Source organism: Acanthochromis polyacanthus, chromosome 6 (assembly GCF_021347895.1).
Source record: "Acanthochromis polyacanthus isolate Apoly-LR-REF ecotype Palm Island chromosome 6, KAUST_Apoly_ChrSc, whole genome shotgun sequence".
Taxonomy (NCBI): Eukaryota; Metazoa; Chordata; class Actinopteri; family Pomacentridae; genus Acanthochromis; species Acanthochromis polyacanthus.
Window position 1 is genome coordinate 4,682,608 of NC_067118.1, and position 25,806 is coordinate 4,708,413.

At 39.9% G+C, this 25,806-nt stretch overlaps 1 protein-coding gene across 1 annotated transcript in view; it reads left to right on the forward strand.

Annotated features, from left to right (window-relative positions):
* The first annotated feature begins 366 nt into the window (after nucleotides 1–366).
* The window catches only part of itpr3 (inositol 1,4,5-trisphosphate receptor, type 3), a 93,662-nt gene continuing 68,222 nt past the window's right edge, over nucleotides 367–25,806 (forward strand). The window contains 4 exon segments of the mRNA XM_051950222.1: nucleotides 367–1,911; nucleotides 16,764–16,834; nucleotides 22,171–22,292; nucleotides 22,396–22,482. Of these exon segments, the coding sequence (XP_051806182.1) occupies nucleotides 1,820–1,911; nucleotides 16,764–16,834; nucleotides 22,171–22,292; nucleotides 22,396–22,482 (372 nt within the window). The 5' untranslated portion in view covers nucleotides 367–1,819.

Genomic DNA, 25,806 nt, shown 5'->3' on the forward strand with positions numbered 1-25,806 from the left:
CTGCGGTTTCACTGTAAAAACCACAAACTTCCTGAACTCGGCGCTTCTGCTTTCAGAGAAAACAGTTTAAATGTCGTCTGAGAGCAGAAAAGTAATAAAAAAATAACATTTAATGATTGATAAAAAGTCTGACCTGAGATCAGATTTAAAGTTTCAAAGATACAAAGACCAAAAATCCCCCTTAGAGAAAATAAAGTGGTGCAGCTCTGAGGAACCAGAACATCATGAAGGAGGGAGAACTCAGAGATGTCTTCTGTCTAACTTCATCTCATTTTTGCTGCTTTCTGTAGCTTCCGTTGTTTACTAGTAGTAGTTTGTTTACTTCAGACCTCGTGTCTCATTTCTGTAGTTTGGTTTCATTTGTGACTGTTTTGTGTCCTGAGTTTTTGCAGTTTTCTGTCATTCTTGTTGCTTTGCCTCATTTTTGGACGCCTTGTTTTGATGTTTTTCTATCACCATGTCAGACGTTTAAACTCTGAACTAATGTCGTCTCCTCATCCTTCTGTGGACGTTCTCAGTCATCAGGTCCTGGTGATGGTAGGAGCTTCAGGAGAAACCAACTGGAGGATCTTGAAGACATTTCTAGAAACATCTTCCAGAACCTCCAGTTGGTTCCTCCTGGAGCTCCTACCATCTCCTCATGCTGTAGATGTTTTCTATCTCCCTGTTTCCAGACGTTTCTTCTCCACTCTGCTCATCATCTGTAGAAGATGTTCCTCCGTGCTGGATGGATCTCCAACAGCCTGCTCCTCTGTTCTCTGGTTCTGCTGCATTTATTTGACTGGTTTTCCTCTCCAGAACCATCAGGAAGTTCAAACCTGCTCCTGGAGACAGAACGTTTCCTTCTCAGACTGAAGGTGAACCTGATGACCTTCATGGAACTGAGGACATAAAACGTATAAAACGGATCTACGGAACCGACTCACTGTTAAAGTGGACTTCCAGGAAACTCCAACTTGGTTCTGCTCCTGAGAGGTTCTGTTCTGGGGAAGATCTGCCAAACCCTGGAGCTTCAGCTTGGAGAACCTGGTTCCTCTGGTCGGGGTCATGGTGGAGGAATCGAGATCCTTAAAGGTTCAAACCCAAAGACCAAAACCAGCCAAAAAACAGATCCAGACCAGTCTGGTCCAGAACTATTCTACATGAAGTCCAGAACTAAGTCCACAACCTAGTCCAGAACTAGTTCTAAACCAGGACCAAAGGTTCTTGGTTCCTGGTTGATGGTTTTTGTGGTCTTCATGAGGGTTCAGAGTTCTGATGTTGGAGATCCGGTCAGAACCTGTAGAACTTTATAAACATGGAGTTGCTGTGTTCCTGTGTTTCAGGTGTTTAGATGTTTAGATGAGTTCAGGTGTCCTCAGGAGTCTTCACGTTTCTTCAGGTGTCTTCTGGAGTCTCGTGTCTCTGAACTTGTTGCTCGTTGGAGGAGCTCTGCGGGGGGCAGTGCGCATGCTCCGTGGGCATGTTGGAGCAGCTTTCATGTGTCGGTCTCAACACCTCCGCTCACTTCCTGCTTTTAACCCGCGGTGTTCGGAGGGAGGAGCCGAGCCGAGCCGAACCGAGCCGAGCGGAGTGAGAGCAGCTCCGGAGAAGGTCCAACCTGCAGGACGGTCCCTGGTCCCGGTCCCAGTACCGGTTCTGCCTCCTGCTGAGAGTCCGTCCGGGTCCGCCCGGCGGGTCCCTGAACGCACCACCTGAATGTGACAGGAGTCGGGCTGAACTTTGAGCGGCTCTCTGACGCCCTGAGGCCGGGGGACGGAGCCTCCTGTCCGGCCGCCGCTGCACCGACGCCCCGCTGAGCAGCTCCAGGACCGGCAGCATGTCGGACTCCGCGTCCAGCTTCCTCCACATCGGAGACATCGTCTCTCTGTACGCCGAGGGGTCCGTGAACGGATTCATCAGCACCCTGGGGTGAGTCAGAACCAGCTGGTTCAGGTTTTAATAAAGATCATCCAGAGTTATTGATCAGAACTGATCAGAGCCTCAGGATCAATGGGAAGAAATTAACAAAACAATCAAGAAAACATGAGCAGCAGGGAAGAGAAAGATGACAAATAAGAGTGTGAAAAGCTTCCAAACTTATTAGAAAAGTAAAACAAGTAGCAGAAATATTCAGTCTTCAGGAATGATTCAATAAAACCTTTAACATGTTGAATAAAGGAGGAGTTTATCAGCAGCTTTAACCGATCAATTATCAATAATAAATCAATGAAATCATCAGACTGGTAATTATTTATGATTTATTCCAGGTTAATGTCAGTTTTAAAGCAGAAATTAGGAACAAAGTCAAATATTTACTTAGAGAAAAGTCATTTTGCTGCTTTTCAAACTGGATGTTTGTTTGTGGACGTTAGAGAAACAAGTTTTAGTGAATTTATGATGTTTTATCAACGAGGACAGACAGATAGATACATACTTTACTAAGTATTTACTCTTTATTAAAGGCTTTTTTCACCGCATTGATCCGATAGAAGTTTAGAGTCAGAAGAAAAATAAAGTTTAACAGAAAGGTTTAGTGTTAATAGAAAAGATTCTGATGATAAATAGAATTAATAAACACAGAATTACTGACAGACGAATCCTTGAGATGTTTGAAAAAGACTCATCAGAAGTGAGTTTAGTTAGAAGAAAAATCCAAATAATTCAGTGACTGTAAGGAATAAATATGAAAGTATAAACAGATTAAAAACACTGTCTCAATGAAGAGCTGGATAAAAGTGACAGAAATAGAAATAAATGAGTTTATGTCACAGAAAATGACTTAAAAAACAACAGAGACCAAAAAGAACAAATCAGCTGTAAAGTGATCACTGATGTTCAAAAATAAAGTAGACATGCTTACAAGTTTCAGAACAACGTCTATCAGCTGATTGAACCCAGAAAATCAGGAATTAAACCAACATTTCTGTAAAATGAGGCATTTTAAGAAAAATAATCAAATTAATTCAAACAGATTTAATTACATCTGAAACTGAAAAACTTAGATAAAAAATCAGCAACACCTTAAACGGAGCTGCTGGAGTCCAACAGATAAAAGAATTACAATATTTTAAATGATGTTTACGTGAATTAATCTTCATTTAATTAAACCAGAGCTTTCCATCTGAAAGAAGGTTCATTTCCATGTTTTTTGAGGTTGGCTGATAACAGAATGTTCTAAAGAGGTCAACTTTTTGTCATATTGCAGCTTTTTTTTACGTTTAAACGTTAAATTAACGAGGAGCTGAATGCTAAAAGATTCTTTGTTTGTTGTTTGACCATCAGTAAAAAAAACTAAACGTTGGGAATTGTAGCTAAAACAAAGTGTTTCAAAGATCTGCTGTTGGGTTTCACAGCTATGTTTTGTGGGGTTTTTGTGTGTTTTTCAAAAAACCAAAGCTAACATAGCACTGAAGCTAGCTATTGATTGATCAGTTTTTAATTTTTCATCAACAGATGAATCAAACTTTAAATGTCGCTATTAATTAATTAAAATATTCTGTTTTTGACTCAAACTGTTGCTACGTTAATGTTTTCTGTTGGAAAACCTGCTGACAACAAAATTTTAACAAACATTTTCTGATGAGTCAGATTCAGTCGACATGTTGGAACTAGAAATATTAGCTAGCAGAAACCAAAGTTAGCATTAGCATGGCTAAATCACGCTTAATACAAAACCAGCTGACGAAGCCAAGCATTAACTTCACTGAGCTAACCTACTGACAAACCAGCTACCTGATCAGCTACATGGCTAACATAGCATTTACAAACTAAGCTAACAGCTAGAATTAGCCATAGAGGCTCAGATTAGTGAAGACTGAAATATCTCTTTAAAAACTCTTTTATATGAGTACTAGTTGTTTCAGATTTAACTAGCAGGTTTGAGCTGCACCCAGCTAGCATCATCTAAAACTAGCATCAAATCAGCAGCACTAAACAACTGTTCAACCAAAATTAGCATAACATGACCCGACAACGACATTAACTGAGCTAATTTACTGATAAACAGACCAGCTAACTAATGAGCTATATGGCTAACATAGCGTCAACAAGCTAAGCTAACAGTGAGAATTAGCCATAGAAGCTCTGATTAGTAAATATTGGAATATTTCTTTTTAAAGCTCTTTACATGAGTGACATATGTTGTTTATCCGTCCAGCTAACCAGTTGCTCGTCAAGTTGATTCAGCAGCTAATGCTGAAGTAAACCGTGGCATTTTAAAACAGCTACTAATATAATCAGCAGCTCAAACCTGAAGCCATGAAACCATGAGCAGCTACAGACATGAATTGTTGATGATTATTGATGATTTTTTATGATTATTGATTTAAAATGAACATTCTGACTTTTACAGCAGTTTCATGATGAATCCGTCAGTTTTAATAATTAAAATATTTGATGCTTGTTGTTTCTGAAGCTAAAATGGTCCAAATTAACTTGCTCTTGCCCAAAAAATCTTCAGATTTTTCTAACCTCTGTCTTTGCAAAATGAATATTCTGGGATTTAAAAAAAAAAAAGAATTATAAAAGCCATTTTCTCACCTTTCATTAGCACTAACAGCTAGCAGCGAACAGCTAACAGCTAATCAGGTTAGCTATAGAGTACATCCTGTCAGGTTGATGTCGGTGGTTTAAAATTCAGCAGCTATAAATGAGGATTGGCTGAGATCAAAGTTTAATGATTATTTTGAATCAGAACCAAATATTTTTTAGATTTTAGCGTCTTTAAAAAACAGCTTGCTGCTTTTCTGTGCCGAGTATTTTTTACATGGGATATTTGTTCCTTTCCTCTCAGTTCAGCACTTTGTTTTGGTAATTTTATGATGTTTTTTTTAACTAAACAACTAATCTTTGAATCAATAATACCATGTAACTGACAGATTAGTGAATAATGAATAGTATTTGTTGGGTTCAGTCTACAGAAGCTGGCGACGTCGCCTTTGTCTCGTTTCTTGTCAGACTTTTAAAACTCTCTTGATGATTTTTGTGCTGTGAATGAAGAATGAGCTGCTTCTGTACAGCATCAGACATTGTTATTCCTCTGAGCTGCAGTTCTTCTTGTCGGTTTCTCTCTGAATGTTTTGTCTGGAAGTCGAGTCCGTCGGAGGAATTTTTGGGCCTCAGCTGACGAACAAAACAACCAAAGCTCAGCCGGTATCTCAGCCTGACCCGACACGCCCGAGGCTTCGTTTTGACAGAAACATTCAGGTAGTTAACGTCATAATTCAGCCTCAGAGCCCTGTTCCAGCGCCCCCTACAGGCGTTAGATAAAGGTTTTTATCTTTTCTGGTAGGAAGACAAACCGCTCTGCAGCACAGACTCTTTGGAGATGCTTCGTAATGAGAAAGGGGTGATGTTTGATCAGTTTCTGAGTTTAAAGACCTCCAACCAGAGCTGAAGTGAGAAAGTTCTTCCTACTCCACCTTTTAGTCATACGATCACCAGGACCTGGATGAGTTTAGCAGCAATGGGGCACCATGACAGAGACTTCTGAGGAGGTTGATGACCTCCAACCGGAGCTAAATCATACATGCTAGCCGAAAGTAGCTTTTGGGCTGATTTAAAACTGGTTTTGGATGAGTTTTGGACTGGGTTTCAGTCGTGTTTAGTCTGCTTTAAGAGTAGTTTCAGATTAGCTTTTGGGCCGATTTTATCCTGGTTCTTGACTTGGGTTTGGACTGTTTTTTGACTTGTTAAATAATTTTAGGGTGGAAGACAAAGGACATGATATCAGTAGATGCAGATCAGCTGTAGTTCCCGGTTGTTCCACCAGGTGGAGCCTCTTCCTGTTTAATCCTGTACAGACCAGAGGAGGTTAAATCAGAGAGCATTGTGGGAGTTTAGCTAGCAAGTTTTTACACATTTTGGACCAATTTTCAAGTAATTATGGACAAGTTGGATGTCATTTTAGACAAACTTTGAGCAGTTTTGAACAATTTCTCTGTCATTTTGGCCTCCTTTTGAACAATTTTGAACAAGCTATAGGTAATCTCAGACAAGTGTTTTAGAGTTCTGGGTTGTGCTGTTTGTGGGCGGGGCAAAGGCAGGGAGGTGTGATGGAGGCTACAGCTCTGAGGAAGAAGCTGCTCCTTATCCTTGTAGTCATGTTTTGATGGTATCTCCTCCCTGATGGCAGTGGGACAAACAGGGAGTGTCCTGGGTGGCTGATGTCCATGCAGATGGTCCATGATCTTCTCTGCTCAGCTCCCACGATCCTCTGGTCCACCTTTACCATCCGGGCCAGATCTTCTCTGTCTTTAGCTGTGCAGCCCTGGCAGAGGATGCTCTCCATGGTGCTTCTGTAGAAGTTTCTGAGCAGTTGTGAGGCCAGACCAGCCTGCTTCAGCTTCCTCAGGAAGAACATCCTCTGCTGGGCTTCTTTCACCAGGTTGGAGGTGTCCAGTATCCATGTCAGGTCCTCTCTAGATCTTCTCCGCTGATATGGAGTGGGGACTGCATGACTCTCCTGGTCCTCCTGAAATCTATGATGACCTCCTTTGTCTTGGTGGTATTGAGGACCAGGTCGTTGTCTGCTCATCATCCTACCAGATGTTGGACCTCCTGCCTGGACCAGGTCTCGTTGTTGTCCCTGATCAGTCCTACTGCCGTGGTAACTTCATCAGGGTGTTCGTGGTGAAGAGGGTGACGAGTGTTCTGGTTCTGGATGTCAGGTTCTCCTTCCTGACATTCTGCTGGTCAGAAGGTCCATAATCCATGGACATACTGTGGTGTAGAGTCCAGTTTATGGGGGATTACAGTGTTGAAGGCATAAAGAGCATCCTGACGTAGGTATCCGTCTGCTCCAGGCGAGGTAGGGCTGTATGAAGTTCACCCGAGACAGCATCCTCTGTAGATCTGATATCTGTCCAGATCTTCTGTTGATGTGTTCCAGCATCATGCTCTCCAGGCTCTTCATAATGACCGGGGTGTGGGCGGTAGTCACCGAGGGTTGTGATGGCAGACTTTTTGGGCTCGGGGACGATGGCGGTGGATTAGAGGCAGGTGGACTGCAACTTGCTGTAGTTAGAGGTTGAAGATCACCATGAACACCCCAGCCAGTGTCCTCAGTAGGCTGATCTGTGCTCCATTAGAGTCCTGAGCCTTCCAGAGCTTCATTTTAAAATGTATTTCTCCAACATCTATTACTATATGCAGAGAGAAAACTCTGGGAACATGAAGATGTGTTTTTCTCTGACGTTGTTCCGACTCTGGCAGCTCTGATGATTTAATGGCAGGAAAAGGAAGTGGTACCGAGCATGTCCAAGAGAGATTTCACCGCCAGGCCGAGTGTGTGTGTGTGTGTGTGTGTGTGTGTGTGTGTGTGTGTGTGTGTGTGTGTTTTCCTGTGCCTTTGACTCCATCTTGACCTTTACAGCTTCACTCGTCGACTTTCACTGACCTGAGCCTCAACAACAGAACAATCGCTCGGTGTTGTTGGAACCTTTATGGACTCTAAATGTCACCTAAAGGTCCAAACTCAAGGTTCAGGATGTTTCTGAGTCTTTGTCTACGTTAAGAGGCTGAAGTCTAAAATGCCCACAGTGGAGCCGCTGACATCAGCAGAGAGTCGATGATGATTGGTTTTCTGGTCCAGTCATTGGTCGGCTGCTTCACGTTCATCAAACAGAGTGTGACTGGGTTCAGGGTAGAAATTTCTTCAAATGATCCAGAGACACAAAGACTTCTAAGGATCTTAATGACCTCCAACCAGAGCTGAAGTGAGAACGTTCTTCCTACACCACCTTTTAGTTGTAGGAGCTTCAGTTACAACCAGCCAGACTTCTCTGGAGGATGTTTCTGGAAAAGTCTGGCTGGTTTCTCCTGAAGCTCCTATGATCACCAGGATCTGGATGAGTTTAGAAATGGATTTTTGTAATTTTTTTGTTGTTTTTTTGTCTTCTTTTTGTCATTTTGTGTCTTGTTTTGGTCGTTTTGTGTCTCTGTGACAAATTTTAAGTCACTTTGGACAAGCTTTGAGCCACTTTTGATAAAAATCTGAGTCATTTTGGATGACTGTCGAGATGTTTTAGACAAGACTTTGTCAATTTTGACAATTCAGAGAAATTATGAAAAAGCTTGAAAGATTTTAGACCAATTTTGAGTCTTTCTTGATCAATCTGAAGGCATTTGGGGCAAGTTTTTGAGTTTGGTAGAACCTGATTACCCTCTTTAAAGACCAGAGGAGGCGTCACTCAGACTACAGTTCATGTTAAAGCAGAGAGCATTGTGGGAGTTTAGCAGCAACGGGCACCATGACAACGACCTCTGAGGAGGTTCATGACCTCCTACCAGAGCTGATGTGAGAACGTTCTTCTTGCACCATCTTTTAGATGTTGGAGCTTCAGGAGGAACCAGCTGGACTTCGGGCTGGTTTCTCCTGAAGCTTCTACCATCACCAGGACCTGAATGAGTTTAGCAGCAACGGGCACCATGACAACGACCTCTGAGGAGCTTCATGATCTCCAACCAGAACTCATGACTGCTTTCAAACCTGAAACCAAGTCCAGACTCATTGTCCAGCAGGTTTCAAGATGTTTCCTCCTCCTGTTTTTCAGATTAGTTCTCCCTGAAACACAGTTTAAATATTAAACACACTCGCAGCTTCTAGATGTTTGGGCTTACTTAAAAATGTCCTTATTTTTCAAAAGAAAAGCATTTTTTTCAATGAAAATAATAATAAGAGATTAATTGTCAACAGATCCTGAGTTATCACCTTTCTGTTGCTTAAAACCAAACAGAAACAGTAAATCTTGGACTGAAAGGATCGTTAATCTGCTGATTTGTTACTGATTTCATGATTTTCTGCTGCTGGTTTCCATTAAACTGCTGTCTGAGCTTTTATTGACTGCTGGCAGCAAATCAGGGAGCGGTTTTTACATCGCTGTGAGGAAGTTTTTTGATTTGTTCTCTGCTTATTTCACCCTCAGCAGCCAAACAGACGCTCATGTTTAAAGTAATTTTGGATTTTAACACGTTTTATTGAATCAAGGTTCACAAGTTTTACACTAAAAATGAGTTTAGTGTTCAGAAAGAGGTTTAATTTCGGGTTTTTCTCAGCAGTGAAAGTTGAATTACAGTGAAATGAAACCAGGTTTAATGTGGAAACGAGGAGTTTCGGCTTCGTCCTGCAGGTTTCACTTTCTGTTTACTGTCGGTTAAAATGGAAAACAGATGGAAAAGTTTTATTCAAATCCACTAATCCACATTCAAATGTGTTTCTACCTGCAGCAGCATAAAGAGAAATAAAAACACACTAAATACTGAAATAAACATCAGATTTTTATTATAAGAGCCTTTATCAGCTGTTCATATTTCTTCTTTTCAATTTCCTTTTTTGGTGCATTTTTAACCATTAATGGACAATTGACAGTTTTTAAAGTATTTTTAGGCAAAAATACCAAATGTTTGTTAGCTTCGGCCTTTTAAATGTTAAGATGTGACACATTTCTCAGATCTAATTCATTTTATTCAGAATAATTATTATTTCTGAAGCAATTTTCAGAATCCAGGTAAAAAGTGCTGCAAAACTAAAACAGAGAAGTTTTAAATCATCAGGATTTAAAAGAAAACTGATCAAATACAGTTTAGTTGATTAGAATCAGTACAGGGTTGGAGGATACCTGATAGTTAAATGAATATATTTGAGATATTTAACTGCTGACTGAATAAAATCAGATATTTATGATTTTCTGACACCTGATGGAGAAAATAAATCACACAAACATACAGCAGGCATATAGGTAGGTATATGTGTGTGTGTGTGTGTGTGTGTGTGTGTGTGTGTGTGTGTGTGTGTGTGTGTGTGTGTGTGTGTGTGGTGGTGGTGTCATTCTAGAAGACACAAAGCAACAAAAAAGACACAAAATGACAAAACTGTCATCAGCAGGTTCTACCAACATGCTGTGGGACACGTTGCATGTATAATAATGATTATTTAAAATATTATGTTGATTAAAAATGTTCCCACAGTTACAGAGACATGAATGAAAAAATAAAAGCATAAAAAGGAGATTTAAATGTGAACTGTTTTATCAGAGATGGTCATCAGGGAGTGGACAGGAGAAAAATGGGATTTTAGGGGAACTCCAGACTTGTTTGGGATTTAAAACATTTTAAACATTCTTTTCTCCTAGTTTTTATAGGTTTGGTCTCAGGACAAGAACATTTACACACTGCTGCATGTTTTAGGGTTTAACACGTGGATTATGGGATGTAAAACGTCCTCCAGTTCTGGAACAATCCAGGTATATCTCAGCTTTAACTTCAGCTGAACTCTGTTTTGAGGTTTTTCTGCTTCTTCAGGCTCCTGGTGATTAATTCTGCTCTGATTCCTGAGAACCAGCTCACCTGCCGGTCGCCGAGTCTACACACCTGAGTGACAGTGAATGTAGCAATCAGGGTCCTGAAAGACACCTGAACACACCTGGCAGGCAGACAGAAGCACTGATTGGCTGTTGTCATGGGGACGGTGTCAGACCTCAGGAGTAGAACAAAGGAACAAATGAAGGGAAAGAAGAGAGAAAAATGTTTTTCAAAGAACGAGAGAGCAGAGTTTTAGAAAAGCAGAAAAAGACGAAAGAATGCAGTGAAGCTGTAAAGAAAGAAGAATCAAAAGGCAGAACGAAACTAAAGAGAGAAATAAAGTACATATTCTGTATTAAACAGGTTGTTTATCTGTTCCACTGTAAGCTGCTAACATGTCAGGCTAACTACAGGCTACTGAGCAGTTTGAGCTCATTCAGAGAGAGTAGTTCATTTAAAAGTAGAAATCCACCAATGAAACATAAAAATAAATAGGTTTTTCTTCCTCAAATGTCAGCTTCAGACATTTCTGGCTAACTAGCTTAATATGTGTCAGCAGTACCACGAGTTAGCATCATTAGCTAGCCGAGGTGACTCAGCAGCTTGTCTTCATTTAAAACAGTTTTAAGTTTAAAAGAGAAATGTGATTTAAAAGTACCAACATTAAAACGTAAATCCAACCTTTTGTTGTTAGCATATAAAGCTCTAATATTAACCAGGTTGGTTATCTGCTCCAGTCCAAGCTGCTAATACGTTAGGCTAACTAGCTAACAGGCTACTGAGCAGTTTGTGCTCATTCAGAGAGAGCTGTTCATTTAAAAATAGAACATAGTTTAAAAGTTCCATCAATAAAACATAATTCTGACATTTTCCTATTGTTGAAGAAGCTTATTATGTACTTCCATATTAAACAGTTTTCTACCCGTGTTAGCTATAAACATTTCCTGCTAACTAGCTTAATGTCTGTTAGCAGTACCATAGGTTAGCATCAGTAGCTAGCCGAAGTGACTCAACAGCTAAAATAGAGTTTTAATTTAAAAGAGAAATGTGATTTTAAAGTACAAACGTTAAAACTTATTATGTACATTCATAGTAAACTGGTTGTTTATATGCCCTAATGTAAGCTACAAACGCATCAAGCTAACTAGCTTCATATGCTAACTGATCAGTACTTCCAACACTGACAGTTAGCATCGTTAGCTAATAGTCTGTCCTGGATAGGGTTGCCACCCGTCCCTTAAAATACGGAATCGTCCTTTATTTGACAATTAATTGTAGCGTCCTGTATTGATTTAATACGGGATGCTAATTGTTCCGTATTTTCATAAATGTCCCATACACGTCTGTCACACGCATCAAAACTGCATAACAAACTAAATAAAACAGGAAATATTAAGGGCAGCCAGTTTCATCTTCTTTAGACCTATGTAGCGAGGACCCGATGCGAGGTCCAGCAGGTCTGTTTGCCGGTCCTGTCTCTGGTTTCCTGGTTACAGACGATGCTGCTCCCACGTGTTTAAAAATGTCTACACCCAAAACTCCACCACGTCCAAAGAAGCAAAAACGTTTTCAAAAGCACAGACTGGAAGACTGGAACCCTGACAATAGGTACTGGGCAAACGGTGTTTTCTGTTGCTCATAGACTGAAGTAAGGCAGCATCAGGAGACCAACATGTAAGAAGCATGAGAACAGAGAGAACCAACCAGCAGGTCACAGTTTATCATCATCTAATCATCTCCTGAAGTCCCTTTGGTAAGAGACATCAGTACATGGTTGTGGATTTACCAGACGATGATTATAGTCAGACTGATGTGGCCGTAGACTCTACAGGATTTTAGGGACTCAATAAATGCCTAAGTTGTTTAATAGTATTTTGAATGCTTTATTTTTTGAATATTATTTTGCAGAATCCAGTATTCCACACTGGTCGGTCATTACATTTTATTAGTTTGGTTTCACTGTTTAAAATGATGCCACATCTTTTTAGACAGAACCTGTGATCATAAAACAACACAGAACTCTTAGTTCTGTCTTAATAAAGCACTTAAAGCTTTAAGTATGGCTAAATGTTGTTTTCTAAATTAAATAAACCACTCCTTGGGTGGTTGTGGCCCCGAGTTTGGTAAAGATGGAAAGATATTCACAGATTCAGACTTCCAGCATCAATAACTCATTAGATATAGGTTGTAAAACATAAACGATGTCTCTTTCCCATCGTTGTAAGGCAGATGTTGTGCTACAAGCCCAGTTTTATCAACAGTACCTGTCTTTCAAGTTGCAGAAATAACATTGGTGTCTATGAGCAGCCGGCTGTGAACAGGGACCGCCTGCAACAGCGAAGAGAGACACAAATACTCAATAACCTCACTCTGATCCACTGTACTGCCACCAGAATCACTGCAGCCTTCAACTGGCTCCAGTTGACACCAGTGTTATTCCTGCAGCTTGATAGACAGCTACTTTGATTAAACTGGGCTTGTAGCACATTGTCTGCCTTACAACAATGGGAAAGAAGCATCGTTTATGTTTTAACAATGTATGTCTAATGAGTTATTGATGCTGGAAGTCTGAATCTGTGAATATCTTTTCAGTTTCACTGAACTGTGGCCCCGAGGAGTCGTGGTGGGCGTCCTTTATTTTCATTTCTGAAAGGTGGCAACCCTAGTCCTGGATATTTTCCTCATTATGGTAATACGGAGACAGTCCAGTACAGGGACCCGCTGATGTTTCACACTTTATCTATTGTTATGCTTATTTATGCTAGTTTGGGTTATTTTTTATCTGAAGATAATTAGCCACATACAGATAGCCTACAGCTAAAAATGAGTGCTTTTGTCTACGTTTGTCTGAAATAAAGGACCCTAAAGTGTGTTTTATCAGTGAAAGGACGTCAGTAATTAGCATGATTCTTAGTATGTCATGACTCTGATTGAATCAACTGTTAAATAAAACTTGATTACGGCATCTATACTGAGATATAATGTCAGAAATATGACCTAAAGAAAGGCAGAAGCTCTTATCTACCTCTTGAAACATACCAATCATTTTAAAGCTCATAAAAGCAGCTTTAGCGCAGATATATTTCAGCTCCTCAGTCATTTGCACACATCTCATTTGTTTACAGGTTTTGGCTTGAGCCTCCATGCAAAGTTGTGATTTACCTAATGTGTGGAGTCATGATAGTCATTCAGATGATTCTTTAACTCTTTTATGCGCTTACCACTAATGTTGTCAACCCTAAAACAACTGTGTACAGAACAAGACTTTTATTTTGAAATCAAAGGTGGTGAAACAATAGACGTTGACTGGATCAACTTTTATTTTGCTGCTGCAGTTCAGAAAAGGAAACTATTTTCTTTATTTAACTAAATGATGACTTTGACAGAAACACCTCAGTCCTGTGATGTCACTTTACAGGTATGGAGACAAACACACCTGGCTGGCTGCTAGAGGTGGTTAAAGTGTGTTTTAATGGACAGGTGATTTACCTGCATGAAAGGACGGATTTACCTGGTGTGTGTGTGGACATAAGCTGTTTATCTGTGCCTGTGAGGACCTGCCTGGATAAAGCAGGTCCCCTTAAGGCAGAAACAAGACACACTCATCTTAGTCACACAAAAAAAGAGACACAAAAATTAGACAAAAAAGGAACACAGAAACATAAACATGGATAAACGACACAAACCAGACCAAAAAAATGACAAAAACTGAGACATATGACAGAAAAACAAAAAGACATAAAATTTGACAAAAAAGTTACAAAGCAGCAAAACAGAGACAACAACCAAAAAAAAGACACAAAACAATAAAAACGGGACACAAAGCAACAAAAAAGACAGAAAACGACAAAAATTAGAGATAAGTCACACAAAAATCAGACAAAAACCAGAAAAAACAAGACAAAACATTTAAAAAATGAGACCGAAAATGACAAAAGAACAAAGAACAATCTAGTATTTTACTTCAGGTTCACAACAACTTGTCGAGGTCTAGAAATTATTTTAAATTTATAGTTTTACTAATTTATAACTTAAACCGCGGGCCGGTTTGGACCCTCCAGAGGGCCAGTTTCGGTCCACAGGCCGCATGTTGGACACCCCTGCCTTAAGGTAAGCCGTTAAATGAGAAGACCTGGTTTGGGGTGAAGACAGAGTTCTGTTTGGGGTCTGAGTCGGTCTCCAGGAGATGAATGTCCTCAGAAGTGATGGAAACTCTGTGTTTCCTCAACATGAGGCTAACTCAGATTTACTCTAATGACCGGCCGGCTGGGGATCACTGCGGGGCCTTAAATAGTCATATTTACCCCTGAAACCACTAAAAGAGACGAGAGAGGACTGAAGGCTGGAGCTGTATTTGGATATAGATGTCAAAGCTGCTGTTTTTCTAGCGACTCTGAAACGTTCTGCACAGCTGCTGGTTCAGGTTCATGGTGGAGTTCATACGATACCAGAAAACTGGAGCAAATACTGCTGGTAGCATGAAAATAAATCAATTACATGAATGTATTTCACACTGACGGTCTTATGTTAGAGATACTACCCTGGCATTAGACTGAACAAGGTGAAGTTAGCTGCTATGCTAGCCTGAACACGTCATATTAGCCTAAATGAAACAATGTTGGTTCGTACATTAGCATAAACCATATAACTTTAGCCTCTATGTTGCTCTAAACCAGAAAATATAAGCTGCTATGTTAGCATAAGTAGGCTAAGGTTAGCTACTAGATTAGCCTCAACAAGATTACGGTTAACCAAAACAACATTATGTGAATTGCTACATTAGCCTATACACAAGAAAACACTGTTCTCTATATTAGCCTAGCAAGATACCATCAGTCAAGATAAAGATTGCTGCTAATTTAACCTAAATAAGGTTAAAAAAATTAGTCAATGCAAGACAGCATTAGCCTAAACAAAATAAAGCCTGATGTGGATGCCGATAGTCTCAGCAGGCTAACATTAGCTGAAATGAGAAAAATATGCTTTAGCCTAAACAAGATAGCTTTAGCCAAACAAAAAAAAGCAAAAGTCTAAACAAGGTCACAAGCAAGATCAGATTTGCAACTACTTTGGTCTGACAAAGATAATATTAGCCACTATGCTAGGCTAAACAGCAAACATTAGTTACTACTGACTGTTAACCAGACATAAATAGATATGGGTAGATGTAAATGTATAATTGGATATTTATATTATTCCAATGCAGAGAATGATGAAGTATCCGAGAAAAGACATATTGCATGCAGCTTGTAAATATTGGTGTAAAGGGGGTGGGAGCTTAATAAGTTTTACTTCTCCCCACTCCCTTTCGAGCTTTTTTGTTTTTCTTTTTTTTGTGTTTTTTTTTCTTTTTGTATTGACATGTTTGACATGTTTATAAGGTTCAAACAAATTGTATCAAAACATCTTGGAAGAGCAGAAAAACTGCCAAAGTACTGTTCACAACATGTATAAACTTCACCTTGTAAAAGCTCGAAATAAACTCATCATCATCATCATAAGCTGCTATATTAGCCCAAGAAAAGATAGCATTTGCCAGTAAACTAGCCAAAGTAAGGTAACATAAGCTGCCAAATTAGTCCAAACAAGGTAACATTAGCCTAAATAAGGTAATTCAGGCTACTATGTTTAGCCTAAACAAGAAAAGATCATCTGCAATGATACCATTAGCCGCTATGTTAGCCAAGATAGCATTAATTGGTACGCAAACCTAAATGAGATGTTTTTAATTGCTTTAACCAGATGATATTAGCCTAAACAAGAGTTGGTATGCTAGCCTACATGAGATAGCATTAGCCTAAACAAGACTATGTCAGTGATGTTCTGCTGGAAACCTGGAGCTCTGACACATTTCAGGTGAACATGAGACGTTGGTAGAAAACTGGACGCTGATCTGATCATCTGATGATCTGAAATATTCTTTGTCAGTTTAAGACGGAACTTCTTATGGTTTTACAAGTTAAAGATTATTTCACGTTGAGCTCTCAGACCCTCAAACTGTTTAATCTGTAGAAGGGATTCAGCTTCAAACCGTCCTGAACATAAAAATCTATAAATAGTCGAGGAGTCGCCTCAAACTTCATCGCTGCTGCAGAGCGTCGCTTCCTGAGCTGCTGCTGGTTTAACAAGTCACTTCACACCGACGTCACAACGTCAGTTTCACTTTAATCTCACTTCAGTTCAGAGAGAAGAAGGTTGGAACCTGACAGACCAGTTACTAGCCTGGATATAAACATGTAAAGTTATAAACATTGAAGGACATAAACATAGAAGGATGTTTGTCTGAAAAGCTGCTCTGTGAAATCTTTTACACATTTTATTGGTGCTTTTATTGCATTGTGTTCCACTTTATTTTTCCTGTAAACCAATGACAGCTGCAGCCTGATGCCGTGTTTCACAGTGAACATATGAATCTATAAATTAACTCCAATCATGATACATACGTGTTAATGAGGACATGTTTCATGTTTGTGTGTCTGCAGGTTGGTGGATGACAGATGTGTGGTGGAACCAGCTGCTGGGGATTTAGAGAACCCTCCAAAGAAGTTCAGAGGTACCAAAGACTGTGTTCATGTCAACACTCAGTCATTGTATCACTACCTACCAATCACATCAATACTAATCAATAATCACATCAATACTAATCAATAATCACATCAATACTGATCAATAATCACATCAATACTGATCAATAATCACATCAATACTGATCAATAATCACATCAATACTAATCAGTAATCACATCAATACTGATCAATAATCACATCAATACTGATCAATAATCACATCAATACTGATCAGTAATCACATCAATACTAATCAATAATCACATCAATACTGATCAATAATCACATCAATACTGATCAGTAATCATCATATCAACACCAACCGATCACCATATCAATACTAATCAATCATCGTATCAATACTAATCAATCAATGAAATAAATGGTGTCATTCAGTTTCAGTTTCCATGACAACATTGAAACAAAGACATAAACTGGATGATTGTAGTTTTTAGTCAAATAAGAAAAGTTTTGTATAAAAATAGGTTGCTGTGGAGTTCACTGTTCTATTTTATTATTTTATGGTACTTTAGTGAAACGCTGTGATGCAGTCGTGTTGTTTTGAAGTTCCTACTGTCGTTAAAATCAGAGTTCTGTTCATTCCTGGTTCTAATGGATGTAGTGAAACACGGTCATAAATATTAATAACTAGGTTCTGTGTGACGTAAATTCAGTAAAACGTTCAGAAACATGATGTTCTGATGTTTCCATGTCGTCCGTCTCAATAAAATCAGTTTAATCTGTTTTTGAAACAACAACCAGACAGTTCCTGGTGACAGGAAGTGGAACCCTTAGAGTCGTACGTATGCTGGTCTAAAGTGGGTCTGCAGTGGTCAGAACTGGTCCTGGGTCAGCTGGAAACCAGACAACCCTACTGGGAGACGACTCCGACTGATCTGAGTCCAGCTGGGATCTTCTGAGGCTGATGGACCAGTTTCCATCAGAGGTTTCCATCTGTTCCGTTGGGTTCTGGGATGTCTGAACCAGTTTAGAAGTAGAACATCAAACTTTAAATCAGAGCAGACCAGGGTCACGTTCATCACAGCCAGTAATCAATCAAAGAAGGAGGAATCAAAACTGAATGAAATACAGCAAGATAGGATAGACGAGACAAAGAGAGGAAATGAATTCTGTTTATTAAAAACACCAACATATTAAAACCAGTTTATCTTAAACACAGACAGGAGACATCATCTGACAGATTGATTAATTATCAATGGATTTATGTCAGGGTTTGCCTCCTTTCAGCTGCTCGCCGTCATCCAGACTATAAATAATCTGTCCTAGATACTGAAGTCTGGACTTTACTTTATAGCGCCACCATCTGGTCACATTCTCCACACCCGTCGTCTCTGAAACACAGCAGACGATACGAGAACATTTAAAGTTCCTGAAGATCTCTGAGTCCAGTTAAATCCATCATTAAGAAATGGAAGGAAGACGGAACATGAATAAATGTGACTAGAGCAGGACGTCCTCAGAGACTAGAGAGGGAGGCCACCAAGACTCTATGACTCCTCTGAAGGAGAAAGAGACTAGAGAGGGAGGCCACCAAGACTCTATGACTCCTCTGAAGGAGAAAGAGACTAGAGAGGGAGGCCACCAAGACTCTATGACTCCTCTGAAGGAGAAAGAGACTAGAGAGGGAGGCCACCAAGACTCTATGACTCCTCTGAAGGAGAAAGAGACTAGAGAGGGAGGTCACCAAGACTCTATGACTCCTCTGAAGGAGAAAGAGACCAGAGAGGGAGGCCACCAAGACTCTATGACTCCTCTGAAGGAGAAAGAGACCAGAGAGGGAGGCCACCAAGACTCTATGACTCCTCTGAAGGAGAAAGAGACCAGAGAGGGAGGCCACCAAGACTCTATGACTCCTCTGAAGGAGAAAGAGACTAGAGAGGGAGGCCACCAAGACAATGAATCCTCTGAAGGAGTAACTCGATAAAGACTTGGCAACGGTCTTTTACACTCCGTGGTGGTTTTTAAATGTTTTCTAGGAGGAGTTAATGAACCTCGTTAGAACATTTTAGTTAACGTTTAACTCATCAAATGTTTCTTTCTTTGTCTTTGTCCCAAAAATTATCACAACTTTCCCAAACTCATCTTCGTCCAGGTTCCACATTCAGTCCAGTTTGATCTCCAGTGATCCGGACCAGTAAAACCAGTAAAACCAGTCAAACCACAGCATAATAACCTCTAAATAACCACAGCTCCTAATGGTTCCTTTGTATTGGTGCAGAAATGTTCACATTTCAGGAATTGTCTCATCACTAAACATCATGAACAACCTGAAATTTATGAAGAAAAATAAATTCAGTTTCATCCACATTCATCCTCAGTTTATCATTTCCACATTACAACTTCCAGATCACAGAGTGTCTACAAAGGAACACAACATTTAGTCACCTGGAACTGAACCATGGAGGGTTTACTAGAGGATCAGAACCACAAAAACAACAAAAAAGCCAACAAAAAATAGACAAAATACTGCAAAAATGAGACACAAAATGACAAAAAAATGAAACAGTCGACACGAAACAAAACAAAAAGAGACAAAAAATTAAAAAAGAAGTTACAAAGCACCAAAAAATGGACAGAAACAATATAAAAAATGACAAAAAATAAGACAAAAAACAGAAGCGAGATGAAAAGGAAACACAAAATGACAAAAATATGAGACAAATGACAAAAAAATACAAAGAACAAAAACAAGACAAAAAATTACAAAAATGAGACACAAAAATAAAAATAATATTCTTAATTAAAACTAAAATTGTGTTAAACAGAAGTCATGTTTTATTTTAAACGTTTATAGTCAAAATACTGAATTAAAATCATCATCAGTTCCATTTTCATTAATTTCAAATTCCCTTAAAACATGAAACAAGATAAGTTTATGAACAGGAGATATATGGTTGGACTTTTTTACTTAAACTCCTTCTAGAGGTAAAACTATGTTGTTGATTTGACAGTTTATAGCGTGGTAATAATAATAATAATAATAATACATTTTTTCTTCAGTATTATCTCTTGTTAGTCATTAAAATGTAACATTCCAGCTCATGATGTGTGCACAGCTCCATCCTACATCTGTTCTGGTCGAGTCTTTGTGTTCAGAGCTGATAAATAAACAGAAAACGGACTTTAGATGGTTCAGTCTGACTGATTACCTCTGAGCTCTGTTTGCTCTACAAACAGTAGGAAGTGTTAAAGCATCCAGGATGTGATGGAGGAGAGTCAATATTTACCTCCTACTGTCTCCACTTTCACCACGTTTATTCTCTGAATTCATCCACAGCTTTAATGTTTGTTAGAATTTATTACATTTACAGTAAAATACGTCCAGCTGCTACGTTAGCCTGTAAACAAGGAAATACTGTTCACTGTGTTAGCCTAGCAAGATAACATGAGTCAAGATGGAGGCAGCTGCTAATTTAACCTACATAAGATAACATTAGTCAAAGCAAGATAGCATTAGCCTAAACAACATAAAACCTGATGTTGAATTAGCCTAAACAGCCTTAACATTAGCCTAATCTATAGTTAGCTGCTATGTTAGCCTAAATATATTATAATAGCCTAAATAAAACAATGTTGGGTTCTAAATTAGCATAAACCATATAACTTTAGCCTCTGCATTGCTCTAATCCAGAAAACATAAACTGCTACATTAGCATAAATAAGCTAAGGTTAGCTGGTAGATTAGCGTCAACAAGATAACATTAACCAAAACAAGATAATGTGAGTTGCTACGTTAACCTGTACACAAGAAAACATTGTTCACTGTGTTAGCCTAGCAATACACCATCAGTCAAGACAAAGATTGCTGCTAATTTAACCTAAATAATGTAACATTAGTCAACACAAGATAGCATTAGCCTGAGCAAGTGTTGACGTAGCCTAAATAGCCTCAACATTAGCCTAAATGAGCTCAAATAAGCTTCTACTTTAGCCTGATAACATAGCCAAAGTCTAAATAAGATCAAAAACAGGATAAGATTTGCAACTATTTGGTCTGAACAAGATATTAGCCACTCTGCTAGGCTATAAACAGATAACATTATTTGTTACTGACTGTAAACAGACATCATAAGTTGCTATATTAGCCCAAAAAAGATAACGCCTTCCAGTAAACTAGCCAAAGCAAGATAACATAAGCTGCCAAATTAGTCCAAACAAGGTAACTTCAGCATAGGATCATTCAGGCTACTATGCTTAGCCTAAACAAGAAATGATAATCTGCTATGATACCATTAGCTGCTATATTAGCCAAGATAGCATTAATCAGTACACAAACCTAAATGAGATAATGTTAACTGCTTTAACAAGATGATATTAGCCTAAACAGGACGGTGTTAGAACCGCTATGTTAGCCTGACCAAGGTCATGTCAGTGATGTTCTGCTGTAAACTTGAAGCTCTGACACATTTCAGGTGAATGTGAGATATTGGTAGAAAACCTGACGCTGATCTCATCAGTTTGATTAGCTGAAATATTCTGTCTCAGTTTTTGACGGAACTTCTTGTGTTTATAGAAGTTACTGTTTATTTCGCATTGAATTCAAGAATTTCTTATATTTACAATAAAATACATCCAGACCTACTTCAATTATCACCAGACAGCAGAAACTGTTCCTGCTGCCCAGAGGATGAACCCTAGCATCTTTACTAACATCTTAACTTGTGATCTCGCGCCTCCAGCAGGTTGAGGTTTTCACCCTTAAGTTATTAATAATCATACAGGGGAAAATGTTGCCTTCAGCGGAAAGTGTGGTCAACGACTGAATCACGTTCTGGAGTCGTGTTTTATTTCTAATGAATGAAGCAGAACTTCTATGATCAGAGTCAGTAGGAGGAGGTCGGGATGGATGGAGGGTGATCAAGAACTCACTCAGCAGGACTTAACTACATGTGAATACAATACCGTATTATAGTGCCGCATGATGATGCATTCATCCACTCCGCTCGCCAACTAGTTCCACGTAAGCAGTTTACGATGTAACGATGAAAAGCTGTAGGTCGATGATGTCATAAACTGAGGACCTCAGTAATTGTAGATCAGTTGTAGTTCCTCTTTGTTCCATCAGGTGGAGACTCCAACCAGAGCTGATATAAGAACATTCTTTCTATTCCACCTTTTAGTCATAGGAGCTTCAGGAGAAACCAGCCAGACTTCTCTGGAAGACGTTTCTTAAAACGTCTTCCAGAGGTTTCATAGCAATCTGTTAAAAGGCCTCCATCGGATCAGGACTCCATTTAAAATCTTCTATTTCCAGATGTTCTGTCTGATCCCTAACGACTTCCTGTCTTCTTCTTGTTCCAGACTGCCTGTTCAAGGTCTGTCCGATGAGCCGCTACTCGGCTCAGAAACAGTTCTGGAAAGCCAAACAAGCCAAACACGAGAAGGACAAGATCGCGGACGTGGTTCTACTACAGAAACTGCAGGTAACGAATTTCTGTTAAAGAGAAGAACCCAGAACAAACGGAGCAGTCTGATAGCTGAGATGTTCATCAGCAGAAGTTAAAACTAGCCAACTGTGTCTTGCAGCATGCGTCCAACCTGGAGCAGAAGCAGAATGAGACCGAAAACAAGAAGGTCCACGGAGACGTCGTCAAATATGGAACCGTCATTCAGGTAAAAGAGGTTTCTGCCAAAATAGGCTGAAAAAGACTCCATCAGTCAAAACAATGAAGAAACAAACCCTCTGAGAGGTTTACTCTTTTATTGATGGTCAACACTGAATCCTATCACTTTTATGAAAAGGTTGTTGAAAAGCATCAGTCAGGACGAGACAAGAACATTTCTAAGTTCCTGAAGATCTCCTGGAGTCGAGTTAGAATAGAATAGAGTTTATTGCCAGTTGCACAGGTACATCACAGTACAGGTACATTGGAATTCTTGTACGTGACTCTAAGTCAAAATCCATCATTAAGAAATGGAAGGAAGATTACAGCAGGACGTCCTCAAGACCTGAGAGACTAGAGAGGGAGGCCACCAAGACTCTATGACTCCTCTGAAGGAGAAAGAGACTAGCAAGGGAGGCCACCAAGACTCCTATGACTCCTCTGAAGGAGAGACTAGAGAGGGAGGCCACCAAGACTCCTATGACTCCTCTGAAGGAGTTCCAGCTGTTCATCCAACAACTGTTGTCTGTACTTGACCAGTCAAAGCTTTATGGAGACATAGAGAAAGACTCTGATGGAAAAAGCTCCAATTAAATCTGGACAAGAGTTCACCAGAAGACATGTGGAGACTCTGAAGACACCTGGAAGAAGGTTCTTTGGTCTGAGGAGACCAGGATGGAGCTTTATGTCCATCAGACTAGATGATATGTTTGATGGACACCAAACACTGAACACCATCACAAAGACACCATCCCCACTGAGAAGCACGGTGGAGGCAGGATCATGATGTGAATCAGGGTGGTAGCAGCATCATGATGAAGCATGGTGGTGGCAGCATCATGATGTGAAGCACGGTGGTGGCAGCATCATGATGAAGCATGGTGGTGGCAGCATCATGATGTGAAGCACGGTGGTGGCAGCATCATGATGTGAAGCACGGTGGTGGCAGCATCATGATGTGAATCAGGGTGGTAGCAGCATCATGATGAAGCATGGTGGAGGCAGCATCATGATGTGAAGCACGGTGGTGGCAGCATCATGATGAAGCATGGTGGTGGCAGCATCATGATGTGAAGCACGGTGGTGGCAGCATCATGATGTGAAGCACGGTGGTGGCAGCATCATGATGTGAAGCACGGTGGTGGCAGCATCATGATGAAGCATGGTGGTGGCAGCATCATGATGTGAAGCGTGGTAGAGGCAGCATCATGATGTGAAGAATCTGAAGTTCTGAATCCAGTAAAACTGAAGTTTCTTCTCTAGAAATAATAAAAGATTAAACCTTCAAGCAGTGAATACTTTCTACAGGTGTCATACCTGTGCAGTACACCCTGAACTTAAATACATACAAGTATTGTATAAATAGTCACTCCATGTAGGACCACACCAGTTACCATGGTAACCAGGTGACTCAGCCCCTCCACTCCCTGTTTTACAGTCAGACCTTATCAGAGACACACACCTTTCACTGTGTTGACACGCTGCTATCTGTTAGAGCTAATATTGACCTGTCATCAGAGTGTGAGTGTGTTTAAGGTGTGGTTACCTGAACCTACCTGTGAATCTCCAGAACAAAAGATAACTGATGGGAACTTTTCACCACTTTGAGTCTTTAAAGGATGAACTGACGTCTTTCTGCTTCCATTAACTGATTAGAATCTCAATTCCTCGTCCGCACATGTTCTCAAAGGTTCTCCTGAACTCCTGGATCCTCTCCAAGTTGAATAACTCTGATGGTTCCTTTTTGTTTTGAAGATCATCTTTAACTTTTAAGAGCAGAAAGCTTCTTCATCTGGGAGTCAGAATCTTTTCTTTGTCTTGTTCACTTCTGTAGTTCTAAATCCTGTTGAGCTGCTTTTTCTGGGCTGTTATTGTATTAAAACTTGTAGCAAATGTGTAAAAGAATTTGTAAATGCATCCAGAGATCTGTGAAGTTGTGGATCTCACTGTGTTTACATTTAAATAGCAGATTTTATTTTACACATTTAACAACCTAACTACAGAAACACAAACTTTAAACAGACATGTACAGATTCTGGTTTCCTCAGGACGCACTGACGGATTCTTTTACACATCTACAGATAGTTTTCCATTCAGATCAGACATGAATAGGAAGAAGTCTGGAACCATAGCCAGTTTAATGAAGATAGTCCTGGCCCTGACCAGGACCCCGTATACAACTCATCCGCAAGAGATTTTGAAACTTGATTTGAGTTACTGGACCATCTACCTTTAAAAATCACACAGGTGCTTTTTTCAAACCAGCTGCGAATAGCCACTAGGGGCGAAATCTACGATTGCTGCCGGTAGCCATGTTGAAAATACAAATTTCAACTCGTCACAGAAACATGTGTAATACCTCCTTTCATGGGTTTATCGGTGCAGAGAATTCATTTATGACATTGTTTACGTGACTGGAGGTCAAGGTCACATGCTAAGCACAAGGTCAAGGTTGATAATGATTAAAATCGCAGTTTCACAGACCTCAAGATGCACCCTAGTACAATTTCAATTATTTCGGAGCTACATGACTGAAAAAAAACTGACATATAAAAATTCTGTTTACTGTACAACTTTAAATTGCCTATTAATATTATAGGTATACAAATTGTTCAAGTATAAACATAAGACTTGAAAATTCAAGCAATGCTACGTAATAGTGCATATCAGCCATGCATATTCCCTATATTCATGGCTAAAATGAATCATATGAGTAAGATGCCCATCTTGGCCTTTGTTTATTTATTAGTGCAGATGGCTCAACAACCTTCTTATGACAATAGATTACACACATAACATCTGCTGCTTTGCAGGAACAGCGCTTTGAGTTACACTTCCCACTACAGTTACACAGGGTCCGAATCCGCGCAGGGATGGCTTTAGACACTTGAAGGGTAGAAGAGTGCCGTCTTGGTTAATCCAGCCGTAATGAGTAGGGTCAAGCTGACTGGCATCCTCTATCAACGTCAAGGCATTTCGTATCACATAGAACGCCCTCTTCAAATGTCCCCGGATGACACTGGATGTGGGTGGTAGTTCTTCTATCCCTAGCACTGAATGCATGTGGACTTCGAGTCTCAGTTGATCAAAGGTAGTTGCTGTGGGTTTGCTTCTCACACCTGCCCATACATTGACAGGGTACTGTTCCGCTTGATAAAGGTCTGCTTCAGAAAGAACAGGTGTCTCTCCAAAGAAAGAAAGAAACTTTGTAGGTCTGCATGTTAATGCTGCATGTTTTGTGCCCATCTTGCTGAGGGCATCATCCCCAGTCATGGCATGGGCCTTGATAAGTACATGGCATAAGTCTTCTCCTAGCTTGAGGTGCAGAACATGA